The sequence below is a fragment of the Cucurbita maxima genome, unplaced genomic scaffold (genome assembly GCF_002738345.1).
Source record: "Cucurbita maxima cultivar Rimu unplaced genomic scaffold, Cmax_1.0 Cma_Scf00017, whole genome shotgun sequence".
Lineage (NCBI taxonomy): Eukaryota > Viridiplantae > Streptophyta > Magnoliopsida > Cucurbitales > Cucurbitaceae > Cucurbita > Cucurbita maxima.
In genome coordinates this window covers 434958-448967 of record NW_019272033.1, presented here as the reverse complement: position 1 = coordinate 448967, position 14010 = coordinate 434958, and the positions used below count along the sequence as shown (strand labels likewise).

At 35.1% G+C, this 14010-nt stretch overlaps 2 protein-coding genes across 4 annotated transcripts in view; one reads left to right on the top strand and one right to left on the bottom strand.

The window, feature by feature from the left end:
• Positions 1 to 404: 404 nt before the first annotated feature.
• On the top strand, positions 405 to 4800 carry LOC111492020 (endoglucanase 7). Of its 3 annotated transcripts, XM_023141171.1 has the most exons (6): positions 405 to 880; positions 2000 to 2304; positions 2388 to 2985; positions 3780 to 4304; positions 4359 to 4378; positions 4425 to 4800. In XM_023141171.1, the coding sequence occupies exons 1-6, from the start codon at positions 496 to 498 to the stop codon at positions 4758 to 4760; spliced, it is 2169 nt and encodes a 722-aa protein (XP_022996939.1). In that variant the 5' UTR covers positions 405 to 495; the 3' UTR covers positions 4761 to 4800. The 3 variants fall into 3 exon arrangements, with proteins under 3 accessions (XP_022996939.1, XP_022996940.1, XP_022996941.1); XM_023141172.1 differs by having other exon boundaries at positions 4359 to 4518; XM_023141173.1 differs by having other exon boundaries at positions 3780 to 4518.
• Positions 4801 to 6483: 1683 nt separating this feature from the next.
• Positions 6484 to 14010, bottom strand: part of LOC111492411 (beta-hexosaminidase 3-like) — a 13957-nt gene continuing 6430 nt past the window's right edge. Inside the window, exons 10-15 of the mRNA XM_023141749.1 lie at positions 13662 to 13721; positions 12357 to 12390; positions 8396 to 8494; positions 8262 to 8321; positions 7273 to 7523; positions 6484 to 6914 (exon numbers count right to left, since the gene is read on the bottom strand). Coding sequence (XP_022997517.1) covers positions 6748 to 6914; positions 7273 to 7523; positions 8262 to 8321; positions 8396 to 8494; positions 12357 to 12390; positions 13662 to 13721 — 671 coding nt within the window. The 3' untranslated portion in view covers positions 6484 to 6747. The remainder of the gene's footprint in view (positions 6915 to 7272; positions 7524 to 8261; positions 8322 to 8395; positions 8495 to 12356; positions 12391 to 13661; positions 13722 to 14010) is intronic.

Genomic DNA, 14010 nt, shown 5'->3' with positions numbered 1-14010 from the left:
TCTAATAGTAAACAGTTTTTTTTATTCTTATTTATAATATATATTTTTATTGAGAGAATAATTATTAATTGAAAATTATTTATAAATGAATGAAAATTAAATCAAAATTTAATTGATTAAAATTATTTTAATAATTTAACTTAATAAAAATAAACTAACCAATAAAATTGTTAGAAATAATTAAATAACTAAAAATATTTATTTATATAAAATTTTGATAATATTTCTATATCTTAATTTATTTTATTTTGAATAAATTCAATTAATTAATGGATCTTAGTTTATAAAATTATTATAAATAAAGATAAGGGCAATTTGGACTTTTCAATCCTTTCCCTGACAGTTTCAAACGGCCATTATAAATACAAACGAATCCATTTTCCACACGTTGACTTTGACAAATCTCACTCCATCTTCTCCCCTTCCTCTCAACCTCTCCGCCGTGTTTGCAACTCTCTCCGATGACACATAGATATTAAATTACTTGAAAACCAAATGCAGGGCGGAAACCACTGGGGAGGGCCACTGGAAGTGATCGACAACGACCACAACAACGACGGCAGAGGCGAGGATTGGGATCGAGATCGGGCGGCTCTGCAATCGCAATCGTTCAACCTGAATGAATTGGACGAGACGCAGAAGAGTTGGCTTCTTGGTCCGGCCGAGGGGAAGAAGAAAAAATACGTTGACCTAGGTTGCGTAATTGTATCGAGGAAGGCTTTGAAATGGAGCTTGTTTTCGATTTTGATTGCGTTTTGTGTGATCGGATTGCCAATTATTGTGGCCAAGACTCGGCCGAAGCATCACGCTCGTCCTCTTCCGCCCGATCGATACTCTGACGCTCTTCATAAGGCTCTCTTGTTCTTCAATGCTCAGAAATGTAAGTCTCCTCTCAACAATTCTCACTTTTTTCTTTTCTTTTTTAAATAATAATAAAAAAAACTTTAGCAATTTTATTCCATTTTATAATTGATTTAAAGCATATGCGAACATATATTTTTTTTAATTCTCAAATAAAAATAATTATGTGGGTAAAAATTTATTATTCTTAATTTTATGTTTATACATCACTTATCTATTAGAAAAAAGGTAACAAGTATACAAATCTTGAAATCTCATAATTAAATTTATTTTTTTTAAAGTAACCTAACTAGACAATTTTCAAAATTCATCAATTTAATTTCTTACTTAGGTTTGTTTTTTAATTTATAACATTTGAATTAAAAAAAAGATATATATTAAATAAATATTATGTATGAAAATTATTGATAATCTAAATTAAACTATGCTTAAACGCACTAGCTCACATCATAATTTGATTTCGGTTAAAATAAGACTTTTAATTTCTTTTTTTTTTAAATTAATTTTTTCTCTATTTATAATGTATTGAATTCTAAAATTTAATTTTTATCATGGAATTGATTAATTATTATTGTTGAGAATGTTTGCTTAAGCCATCATGGCCAGAGATATCTTATTTATAATCAAATAAATTACAAGGATATGAGAAAGCAAATATCTAGATATTTGTCTTATAATAAAATATTAAATATGATAATATGTTCAAATTAACATGACTCGGTAGGTGGTAGGTGGAGTTTGATATTCAAATTTTCATATTTTTATTTGTTATTTATTTTAAAAATATTAATTAATTAATTAATTAATTAATTATATATTATAGTTGAGAGTAAATATGTTAAGGAATTGAATAATTTTGGAGTTTTTCTTATTATAATTAAATTGAATGAAGACGCGTGACGAATGAGCTTGCAAATGCAATGCACGAACGTCCACGTAGATTTTATGAGGGTATTTATTAGGAATTAAAAAGTGGGGAAAATTTATATCCAAATATGCCCATTTTAATTTTTTAAAAATAAAAAAAATATTAAAATATTGATTTAACGTTAATTTTGTGATTTGATTAAAATCATTTATTATAAAATTAATTATTGAAATTAGAAATTAAATAGAAATAGGGTTTGATTGGATGCAGCTGGGAAATTGGGAAAGAGCAACAACATAACATGGAGAGGGAGCTCAGGGCTGAACGACGGGAATGACACGCTGGCAAAGGGAGGCCTAGTTGGAGGGTACTATGACTCCGGGGAAAACAGCAAGTCCAATTTTCCAATGGCTTATTCCATGACCATGCTGAGCTGGAGCCTGGTGGAGTACAGTCACAAGTACAAGGCCATCAACGAATACGACCACGTCAGAGACCTCATCAAATGGGGTACCGATTATCTGCTCCTCACCTTCAACTCTTCCTCCACCAAAATCACTCAAATTTACTCCCAGGTTTTCCCTTATTTATTTATTTATTTATTTCAATTTTATTTTCTTTTTTTTTTTAAAAAAAAGAATAAAATAAAATGTTAAAGGTTGGGGGATCGCAAAATGGGTCCCAAGTCCCGGACGACACCACCTGCTGGCAGAAGCCGGAGCAAATGGGCTACAACCGACCCACCCAAACCACATTCCAAGGCCCAGATCTCGCCGGCGAGATGTCCGCCGCCCTCTCCGCCGCCTCTATTGTCTTCCGCGACGACGCCGCCTACTCCGCCAAGCTAATCAAAGGCGCAGAGACGCTGTTCGCCTTCGCTCGTGATTCCGGCCGCCGCGCACGCTACAGCCGCGACAACGCTTTCCTAGCTGCTGCTTACAACTCCACCGGCTACTACGATGAGTACATGTGGGCGGGGGCGTGGCTGTTCTACGCGACGGGGAACACGTCGTACATTAATCTGGCGACGCTGCAGGGAATCCCGAGGAACGCAAAGGCATTCAACGTGACGGCGGAGACGAGCGTGCCGAGCTGGAACAACAAGCTGCCGGCGGCGATGGTGTTGCTGACGAGAGTGAGGATGATGCTGAATCCAGGGTTTCCGTACGAGGAGATGCTGAGTACGTACCAGACATTGACTGCCCTAAATATGTGTTCTTATCTCAAACAATTTCGCGTCTACAATTGGACTCGAGGTATTTTTCTCTCTCTCCTGTTCTTGATGTTGATTTTGATGCGAGCTGTCTCCTATTCTCGAGGTTCATTTTGATCGAGTGTGGGCGTTGTTGTCTCCTATTCTTGATGTTCATTTTGATTGAGTGTGCGCGTTGTTGTCTCCTATTCTTGATGTTCATTTTGATCGAGTATATCCATTGTTGTGCGATTCTAACAAATTGAAATAGGAGATAGGGATATGGATGAAAAAATTTACATGTTGAACACTGACTCTCCACAAAGATATAATATTGAAGCTCTCATGGCTTTGCTTCCCAAAAGGCCTCATACCAATGGAGAGAATATTCTATGATTATAAACTTGAACAAAGTATGCCTTCCCTCAATCGAGGCTCGGCTCATTTTTCTTTTGGAGTCCTTTGTTTGACATTTGAGGATTTACATACCAATAGAGAGTATTTTTTTTATTATAAATTCATGATCATTCCCTAAATTAGCCTACGTGTGACTTTCATCATCCAACACCTCTCTTCGAACAAAGTACGCCTCCCCTTAATCGAGGCTCGACTCCTTTTTCTTTTGGAGTCTTTTGTTCGACATATGAGAATTTACCCATCTATTGGCATGACTAAGTTTAAGGCATGACTCTGATAACATGTTAGATGAACACAACTCTCCACAATGGTACGATATTATCTACTTTGAACATAAGCTCTCCTCGTGACTTTGGTTTGAACTTCTCTAAAAGACCTTACTAGTTTTTACCAATGGAGAGAGCATTATTTGATTTACCTTCCTATAATTAAAATTTTCAGGAGGAATGATGATTATGAACAAAGGACAGCAACAGGGACAGAATCTACAATATGTGGCGAATGCTGCATTTTTGGCTTCTCTGTTCGCTGATTACTTGAACTCCACCGGCGTCCCAGGCTTCAATTGCGGCCCCAACTACATTCCTTCAACCCTTCTTCGCACCTTCGCCACTTCCCAGATGGATTACATTCTTGGGAAGAACCCCATGAACATGAGCTACATTGTGGGCTATGGCACCAAGTTCCCTACACGAGTGCATCACCGTGGTGCATCCATTCCCAGCGACAACAAGTACTACTCCTGCAAGGGCGGGTTCAAGTGGCGCGACAACCCTGGTCCCAACCCCCACACCATCGTTGGTGCCATGGTTGGCGGTCCTGATCGATTCGACAAGTTTCACGACGTGCGTACTAATCCCAACTACACTGAGCCAACTCTGGCTGGTAATGCTGGCCTTGTTGCTGCTCTTGCTTCCCTTACTACCTCTGCTGGCTTTGGCATTGACAAGAACACCATCTTTTCTGGGATCCCGCCGCTTGGTCCCAAGGCGCCACCACCACCACTGCCGTGGAAGCCGTGATGGGTCGTTGCTAGTGAGGACTTGGCCATGAAAATCACCCCCTTCCTCTCATCTTGCTAGTGAGGACTTGGCCATGAAAATCATCCCCTTCCTCTCATCTTTCTTTTTTGCTCCAGGGGTAATGTTTATTCTTTGTATCAGTTATATGACTCTTCACTTCGTACACATACATATATGTTCATTTTACAAGTTCTCTACACAAGAAATGATTAAAAAAAAAAAAAGAAAAGATGATAGTATAGACTCCAAAACGTGTCGGCCCAGTTGCGCCTCGACCCGGTCTGTACACCCGCACCTTGACTCAAGTGACAAACTGCCTCATTCCGTCTTGGCAATACAATCAGCTCGGTTCGATGGCTCAATTTCAGCTCAACTCGGTTTGGTGGCTTATCAACTTTAGATGGCCCAGTATACAAAATTTATACGGTTTCCTAAGTTTTCGACTCTTATTATCCCATTTTTTATTTTATTAAGGGAAATTGATGTCAGTGAAAATGTCCTAAGTATATGATATGAATTGACATAGGTGAAATTAAACTGTTGAAATATGGTTTAAGAGCAGTAATTAGTAACTTCGGTCAAGACCAAACAAATGACTTTACTATTGGAGTTAGATAATTGAATGATGCATGATGGTGCATGCCTTGTGGCTCCCTGCATGCACCATATTATTTTATGCTGTGTTTATGTGCTCTGTTACTATATGATGCTATGCTATGTATTGATACATGATATCCATCACACTATGTTATGAATTGTATATCATGGTGTGTGTTGCCATGTAAAGTTATCGGATGATTGTCATGTATACATAATGCATATATGTAATATATCATGGATGAAAGGAGAAAGGGAACGATGTTAATGCTATGTTATTAATGTAAATCATAAGGACTTCATGCATGTATGTATGTCATGTGCATTCGGATACTTCTCAGTTATGTTATGGAGTACGGACGCATACCTTCAACATTTTTGTTCGTCATGCTATCATGCAGTCTTTTCCTTTTTTGTAGCGTATGGTGACATGTAACACGTGCCTAACCAAGAAAGGCCCAAGGGATACACATACGAGCCTGCTTGGTGGGTCCACGTGCGCATGTGTGAGCCATTTGAGAGAAAATACCACACATCCAATCTTGCTCGAAACTCGAAAGAATCCAAGATCATGATACGGTGTTAAAGGATAGGTCTCAATCATGATGTGTGTGATTGCATTACTAACCCCAACAGTGAGGTGACTTACTAATTATTTCTTTATATACTCAAGTCACGTGCTACCTTTATATTTTTCCAAGTAAAAGTAAAGCACTTGTGCACGGATGACAATAAATGCTAGAAATGCCACGTAAGTCAAAATTTTAGATTCATGGAATTCATGAATTTAAGAAAATATTAAATAGGTTAATTTAAAATTTATAGATTAGTTCAATTTTAATGGGTCAAAATAGAGCGTAGCTCAAGGCCATCCAAGCGAAATTAAGTGTATTTGAGTTTAAATAGAACGTCGCTCAAGGCCATCCAAGTGGCCTTACTATCGGTTCGGTTAGAAGACTTTCTTTTTATGTATGATGACATGTGCCCAGTACCAAGTGACCTTACTATCGGCTCGGTCAGAAGATTTTTTTTTTTATGTATGATGACATGTGCCCGTATATTTATAGAATGTTATGATGATGTGATTTGATATAATATTATGATGATGATAAGATGTGTGGTGAATAGGGTTTAGGGTTTAGGATTTGATATAATCACCCATGATGATGATATGAAGTGTGGTTATATCAGAAAACATTTTATGTATGATGACAGGTTCTTGTTATAGAATGCCCTTATTTATGTTATGTGACTCGATAATATTGTTGGGATTTATGCCTAGACCTTTTTAATTAATTATTTAGTTTTTATATTATTATTTTATTTGTAATGTGATGATGATAGGATATTGCTCGGATTTATGCCCTAAATCTTCTTAATTAATTATTTAATTATTTATGTGATGATATTGTTGCTATTTATACCCTGAACTTTTTCTATTAATTATTTAGTATTTAACTATATTTTTTTATTATCCATCAAAAGTTATTAATGTAATATTGGATAAAAAGTTTTCAAACAAAGAGAGATTACAATGGTCAAGATACATTCAAGTAGGACAAGTCCTACCAAATCATGAACATAAATACAATATTCGGGAAACTGTTCAGCAAATTTATTCAAAAGAATGAAACAGAGATGAGATTCAAGAGCCTACAAGACTACTTTCCATACTAAATGCACATCACAATCTCCTACGCCAACAACCATTAAGCTATTCCTGAATTCATGGCTAGAAGTATCTTGATCAAATGAGAAGTAGAGTATGAAAGGGAGATTGATCTGGATAATCATTGCACATAACAAGAACCTGGACCCCAAGGAGCAGATCTGCCGAGTCCTGATACCGGAGCGGCATTAATCCCTCTTTGATTCAGCAAACACCTGAAATGTGTCAACCTTGCAAAAACTTGATTGGGGTCTTTAGCCAGATTGTCATATGGTGTCCAAAGGCGCTCTTTCAGTACATGATCACCAAAGGAAGTTGATACCAGTTAATTAAAGTAGAGCAAATAATGAGATAAATCAGAGAAGAGGGAGCAACAGAGCAGAGCTAGTAGGTGATTTTCTTCAGCTATTTAATTTGGCATTTGGGAATGTGGGAATGTGAAACTTCATCTGTTTTTATATAAACAAAAACATTGCATTGCCTGAGCCTCTATTGATCGAATGAATTTGCACCATTATAATAGTTTTGTATGGGGTCTGGGAAATGGGAACTATCATAAGCCATTAGCTTTTCTAAATTGGATAATGTAGATTTTAAAAAATTGATTTCATAATGGAAAAATATTAACAAAAGAACAGTGACGTACCTGCAGCGGCTGCAGCACGAGGCCATATAGTTTGCTCAATATTTGACCCATCGATATTTTCACCCCACATGCATACCTCCCCACCAATGACTAGTTTTTGATGCTGAGGATCTGTGATATTTTTAAGCGGCTCATTTGTATAGAACTGCTCCCAACTTGTGTCTATGTGGTCCAAGTACCAACTATCTTGGTTGCTAACAATGCATCTTAACCCAGCTGCAACAACCATGGGGGCTACACCAGTTCCTAGCCTTAAAATGAATAGCAATCAGGGAAGGTATGAATATGGGATGCCTTATTTCGAGATCAAACTAATAACCTTTTAAAATTATACTTTTCTAACTTATTTATTCATATAGCTTAATTTGTATTGCATGTATTGAGAAGAATCCAACTCGGCTTGGTTCATGGGGAAAGAATCTTGAAAGGGAAAAGTAGAAAATCACTATGGTTTTCGGCAACACTATACTATAATTCGGTGTAAATCTTTCCATCCCTTATATTACGGGTAAACCAGATTTGTTTCACATTCGATGACAATTTTCAATTTAGAAGAACTGATTTTATATTCAGATATTTAGATTGAAATCTAAGCAGAACCAGATAATGTTTTTGTTTTCATGCATTGAGAAGCTTATTTATTTATTGATGAAAAATAAGGCCACAAGATGGGGCTCCATTGAAGACATTTACTCACTTACATGGCACGTGGAGAAGCTTAAAATAGTTGAAGACATTTACTCAGTTGCATGACATGGCACTTAATATATAAATAGCTAAAATTGAATATGTAGTCTTCATTGCAAAAGAAAAAAAACAGACAAAAGAAAAGAAAAAAAAAAAAGAGAAGGAAAAAAAAAAGAATTTCTTCTAGAAATGAATCCTGAACAATCTACATAATTATTATATATATATAAACATCTGCGTAAGTGCGAAAAAACTAGAGTTCACTATGTGGAAATTTATAGCTGGGAGTACGTATGACATACCAGTTATGCACAACAGTCTTTCGACTCAATTCGCTGCCAAAATCATTAAAAGTCTCTTCCCTGAAATTTATCCATTGTCTGATAAGATCAGAAAGCTGCCTTTGATGGTTAAACTAAAACAGAAGCACACGTACCAATTTACAAGTTCATATCCATGTGACAAAGCTATTTTTTGTGCTTGCAGGACAAAGTACTTGTAAGCATCAGATTCTTTCATACCCTGTTTTCTTAACCTGTTCAGTAAAAAGGTCGAACGTGTTTATCTCAATACTGCATTTGGGAGGATACGGATTGTTTCCAGACAACAACTTAGGCATACAGATAGAATACCGAATGATTTAGAATATAAATGATCATCAAATTCAGAAAAATCAACCATTATAGAAAATAATATAGACAGGAGGTAGCCACTAGACAAATAGAAGCTCCCTCTGTCGCATCAGATTCTCTCTTCATAACCTGAAGAACTGCCTAAACTCTCTCTTTCCATACTGACGTGTACCATGATTCCTAGCTCCAGAGCCAAAACGAAGATTACAAGCAGCATCACATTAATATTTGTTGAGAAAAATGAAATCCATTAAAAAATATATGTTGCGGAAGCAATAATCAAATGTCAATTGTTTGTTAAGCAAAGAGAAGAAAATAGAAAATGAGAATGAAATCCAAAAAACTAAAAATGAACGGTACCAAAACTGCGATACATATTGGAAGTTCACCCTTTAATTAACATTAAAAGTAGAAACTCACTAAACTTGAAGAAAACTTTAAAAGAACAAAAAAATTTGAAATCTTAGGTTTAACAATAAGAAACGTAAAAAATGCAAAACTGAGATTTAATTCCCCAAATCTCAACAATATTATAAGAGCAGTTATAAGATAGTCAAATGTTATTATTTGAGCACAAAAATGACATGACTTTATACATATAAGATAGAAGAAACGTTATAACTTATAATATTGCCCAACGGTCCTACCCTTCTATGGAAGAACCCTCGACAACATAATGCTCAACGAATGCAACATCCAGGCTTTTCCATAACATTGATAACTATAGATATCCAAGCTAAATTACACATCGACCGATCCCACATGACTACCACCTAAATGAAATCATAAACCCTATATTTTTATGCATCGTATTAGACCTATCAAAAGAATTTCCACAAACATCATTATTTTCATTAGTATTTCAACTATGTTCAACTTACCACTACTTTTTGAACAAGAAACAACTTTTCATTGATACAATAAAAAGGATTAAAAGTTCAAAGGATATAAACTCCCCAAAGGAGTGAATTTTCTTTTTTTAGAAAAAGCAAAGACAACTATATAGACAACAACCATGAACAAGAACTTTTCATAGACCTAACGAAACACACTCCTATAAAAAATAACTCTATTATTGACTTTAGCTGCAATTTTGAGAAATTTGAGAAAACTGTAGAGAGATGCAAGTTTGCTTCCAAATCTACTAGGAATAGCTTTTACTTAGTACTTGGCGGAGTATGCATCATTGAACTCTTGTTTGTATTAAAAAAATTATCTTCTTTTGAAGACCTTTACAAAGAACCATTTCATGACAAATCAATTCCAGCTCTCGATCAAGTTGTTGAAACCAAGCTGAAAGTTTATCCATAAAAGTGTATTGATTTCATAACAGAAGTTTTAATAAGCAATAAACAAGGGAATCCACCAGAATACTGTTTGAGGAGAAAATGTGCAGCCCCTTCATCTTGAAAATTAAACCGTTAGTGTTGGAGAATGAATTTTCAATATTGATATCAAAAACATTCTTTATAAACTGCAAGTCTAATTTCACACTGCTCATGCGGACTATTGATGCCACATCAGAGTCATCCAAACAAGATGTGAACGAGACCTACAAGTGAGGAGGTCTTTTGATGGATGAAAAAAAATCCTTTTTTAAATGTTATCTCTGAATCACTCAAAGAAACGTCTGAAAGAGTGCAAAAATTTAGAAGCTATAGTTGTGGGGGTTCAATAAATGCTGCATCTTGAATGACTATTTGCTTAAGTGAAGGGGTTAAAAGACTTGAACATGATTCCTTAAGTGCATCTGAACTAAAATTAGGATACCTAAAAAAAATGGGTGAAAGCGAAGAGCCAATCCCCATTTTTAGAGAATAAAACAAAGAATAAACTTCAATAAAATGATTCTCAACTTTTTGAAGATTTTGAGATCTTGTTGAGCTAGAGAACAAAGGAACCAGAAAATGCGCATTTTCCTTACTACTAACAACTGGATCATTAGGAGGCAGAACTGAATTTGAACCATTATCAAGAATACAAAGGCACCATTAAAAGTCTCGAGACCCTCGGATGTATCAACAAAGGCAGATAAATTAATTTCTTTTGATAAAACCGAAGAAGATGACTATTTATTTATATCATTCCCATTAATATTGTTTTTTTTTTTTTATCATGATGAGAGATATATTCATCCATAAATGTTGTCGTTTGAGAAATTATTTCTTCATCCATTGCCTGATTAACTCTCGTTAAATCAATGGGATTTGAAAAGTTTTCAAAGGAAAGAACACCATGAACAATGTTTGGTGGATCCAAGGATGAAACATCACCAAATCGTAGAAAGAAATTGCCCAATTTCTTACCCTTGATCTCAATATGTGCAGGTAGAAAACTACAAAGTTTTTGTTATTATTATTACTTTAGTTAATTTCAATGTGGGCACCTGAACAATCAAAAAGATTAAGGGTCTGTGAGGAGATAAAAACCAGACCCCTTAGCAGTTTTCCAATTGCTTCAAAGATGTGTCTCTTCCAATAGATCAAAGGTAAAGTTTGATAATGAAGTCCAACCACCATAGTCTCTGGTAAAGAATGTTTTTCTTTAGACCAATTATCCGACTTTAAATGACAACCCCCAGTTAAGTTCCTTTTTCCATTGAATAAGAATCCAAAATCATCACCCGTAAACCTCAACAACGCCATTTCTCCAATTAATTTCCTTTTGTTCCAAGAATTGTGCGCATATAATCTTTAGACCACAAATAGCTTGCTAAATCAACTTCTACCACTTCTTTTTCTTTGTTGGCCAATACTGAAGAAAAAATTGAAGCTAACTCGGAAAGACTGCAAAATTGTCATTGCCTTAAACAACCTTTGAAAGTCCTTACTATCTCACCATAATCTCAACTAGAATTCACCTTTTTTGCAAGAATTACACCAAACAATTGTTGTTGTGAAGGCACCTTTGAAGAAAGTACTTCATTTTCAAATGTCAATAAAATCTCTCTCATCATCTGCCAAAAACCTAGCCATCCTTTCCTATTTGGACTAACTGGAATACAGAATCTTTTCCTACTCCATGTGGAAGGCCAAACAACACTTCAAAAAAAACCATCCTTGTTGAAACCTGAACTTGGCTAAACGAAAAGTACTACAGGGTTCTATAGCTTTCTGGAGAAATTTAGAAGCAATGGACATATGAAAGAGATCTAACAAAACATTCTCAACCCAACGGAGATAGGAGAGAAATAAAGGGAATCGTTGTTTAAATATCATATCTTGAATAAAGAAAACTACTTCGTTTTCTCTCCAAATATAGAAAAATGTATTACGAATACAACTCAAGACTTCCACGATGAGAGATATCAAAAAATTGGACGTCAAACTAATAACCTGATCTGAACGGACAAAAAGACGGACTCAAGTGGGGGCTAAAAAAACTGGAAGAGGATGAGAGGAAGAAAGGAGAGAGGACAGAGAAAAGAGCGTTTACCTTACCAATCTCCTTTCTTTACCCAATTCAAATTACACATAAGAATCATATTAGTAAGAAACGCTCTCAACTACAAATTGATTCTTGCAATGACTAAATTTCCGTTCTTTTATAAACTCCAGTCTTGTGAATAGAATTTATTTCTTGCCTGGAGAACGAATAAAGTAACAGAATTCTCATCCTTCTCTATAAAACCCAAGCGGGAAAAATTAAAGAAGAAAAATATGTGTGTGTTTAAATAAAGTAGAATGCAGAAGAACATTGGGCCCCGACTATAGTTTATTTCACTCTTAATAGACAACAGGAGTCAGTAAGGTATTAGATTCTTACCAATTTCTTATATGAGGAGTCACCGTCCAGCAAGCTGAAAGTAAAATTGAGAGGGTCATGTAATTATCTAGATGGTCAATGTTTATGAAGATTGATGCAGAAAAGTAATGATAGCAGATTGATACATTTTTCTAGGTAATATAAAGATTCATTTTCAAGATACTTGAAGGAATACTGACATAGAAAACTTTATGTGAAGAATAACTTTCTTCAGATATTTTCTGTTCTTCGGGAAGGAAATTTCTTCATAATACCTCATCTAGCAGATACCCCAATCACGTGGACTAAAAGTTTAACATGATATTGATAATACAGCATTCTAATATCAATCTGATAACAGTGTCAATTCGGAAATTTCTTCATAATACCTCATCTAGCAGTTACCCTAATCACGTGGACTAAAAGTTTAACATGATATTGATACATACAGCATTCTAATGTCAATCTGATAACATTGTCAATTGATACGTTGTAAGAAAACTATACACGTGAAAGGGAGCTCTTAACCCACAGGAACTATATTTATTCTTGTTCAATTTTACTTTGGTCCTGCTACGACGCTCTCCAACAATCCCTTTCAGCGTAGCTAAGAAAGTTGGAAAGGTTATCGGGAGTTTTGCTTAAAAGACAAAGACAGGGAGTTAGCCAAAGGCAGAGTGTTGTGTTTTGACTCATAATAGAACACCATTGCTTTCCATCTCTACGGATTGTTGCCCAAATGATTTCACATCACAAAGCCACTTATTCACACTAGCCACTTTGCCGAATTCTTCGGGAGTACGATTTTGCATATTATGCGGTACACTGGCATACAACGAGATTTATAAGGTATGCACATGCCATTACCTTATCCGGTCATCTGTTCAAAAGAGATAAGAAGCTCCAGTGAACCAACTTTATTAGAGCTGTTTCTTTAGTCTATATGGACCAAAAGAAACAACTATATCTCTAAGGATAAATGAAAATCATATGATACAGTATGGATAATGAACCTTTTGACTCTCTCATGTAAAAATTCATCTTATGTTGATAACGACAGTTTGTCTTCTTTTTTTACCAATTGGAAGTCCTTTTTGTAGCTTCCCCTCAGCTTGGGTTGTTTCTCCCATGTTTTGTGTAATTTAACATATCAACAAATGAACGGATGTTTCTCATAAAAAATAAAAACAAAAATAAAAAAAATTCTATCTCAGTTGAAAATGATCTAATTATACTTCAAAGATGAAATATTACATGAAGTTGATTAAATAAGATTTTTGCAGGCTTTTCATGACAACCAAAGTGTCATACAATTGTTCAACTTACTTGTATTGACTTCATCGCCTCCCAAGTGAACAAATCTATACTTAAAGATCTTGCTGAAATCTGAAATACAAGAACCGCAATATGATACCTTATCTCCTAAATAAAGATGCTTTAACTAAATGCTTAGTTCAAAACTGCATGTTTTTTCAAATTGATTCAAGAACCAAGATGATAGTTGTATTGTAACACGTCCTCGCATATAATAAATTCATGTATAAAGGAGCTTCCAACAGACGATTATAACCAAAGACCATTAAATATTCTTTTTTTTTTTTTTTTTTTTCCAACAAACTAGAGAATGTTCGTTGATGCATTTATTTTCTAAGGTTTCAAAAAAAAAAAAAAAAAA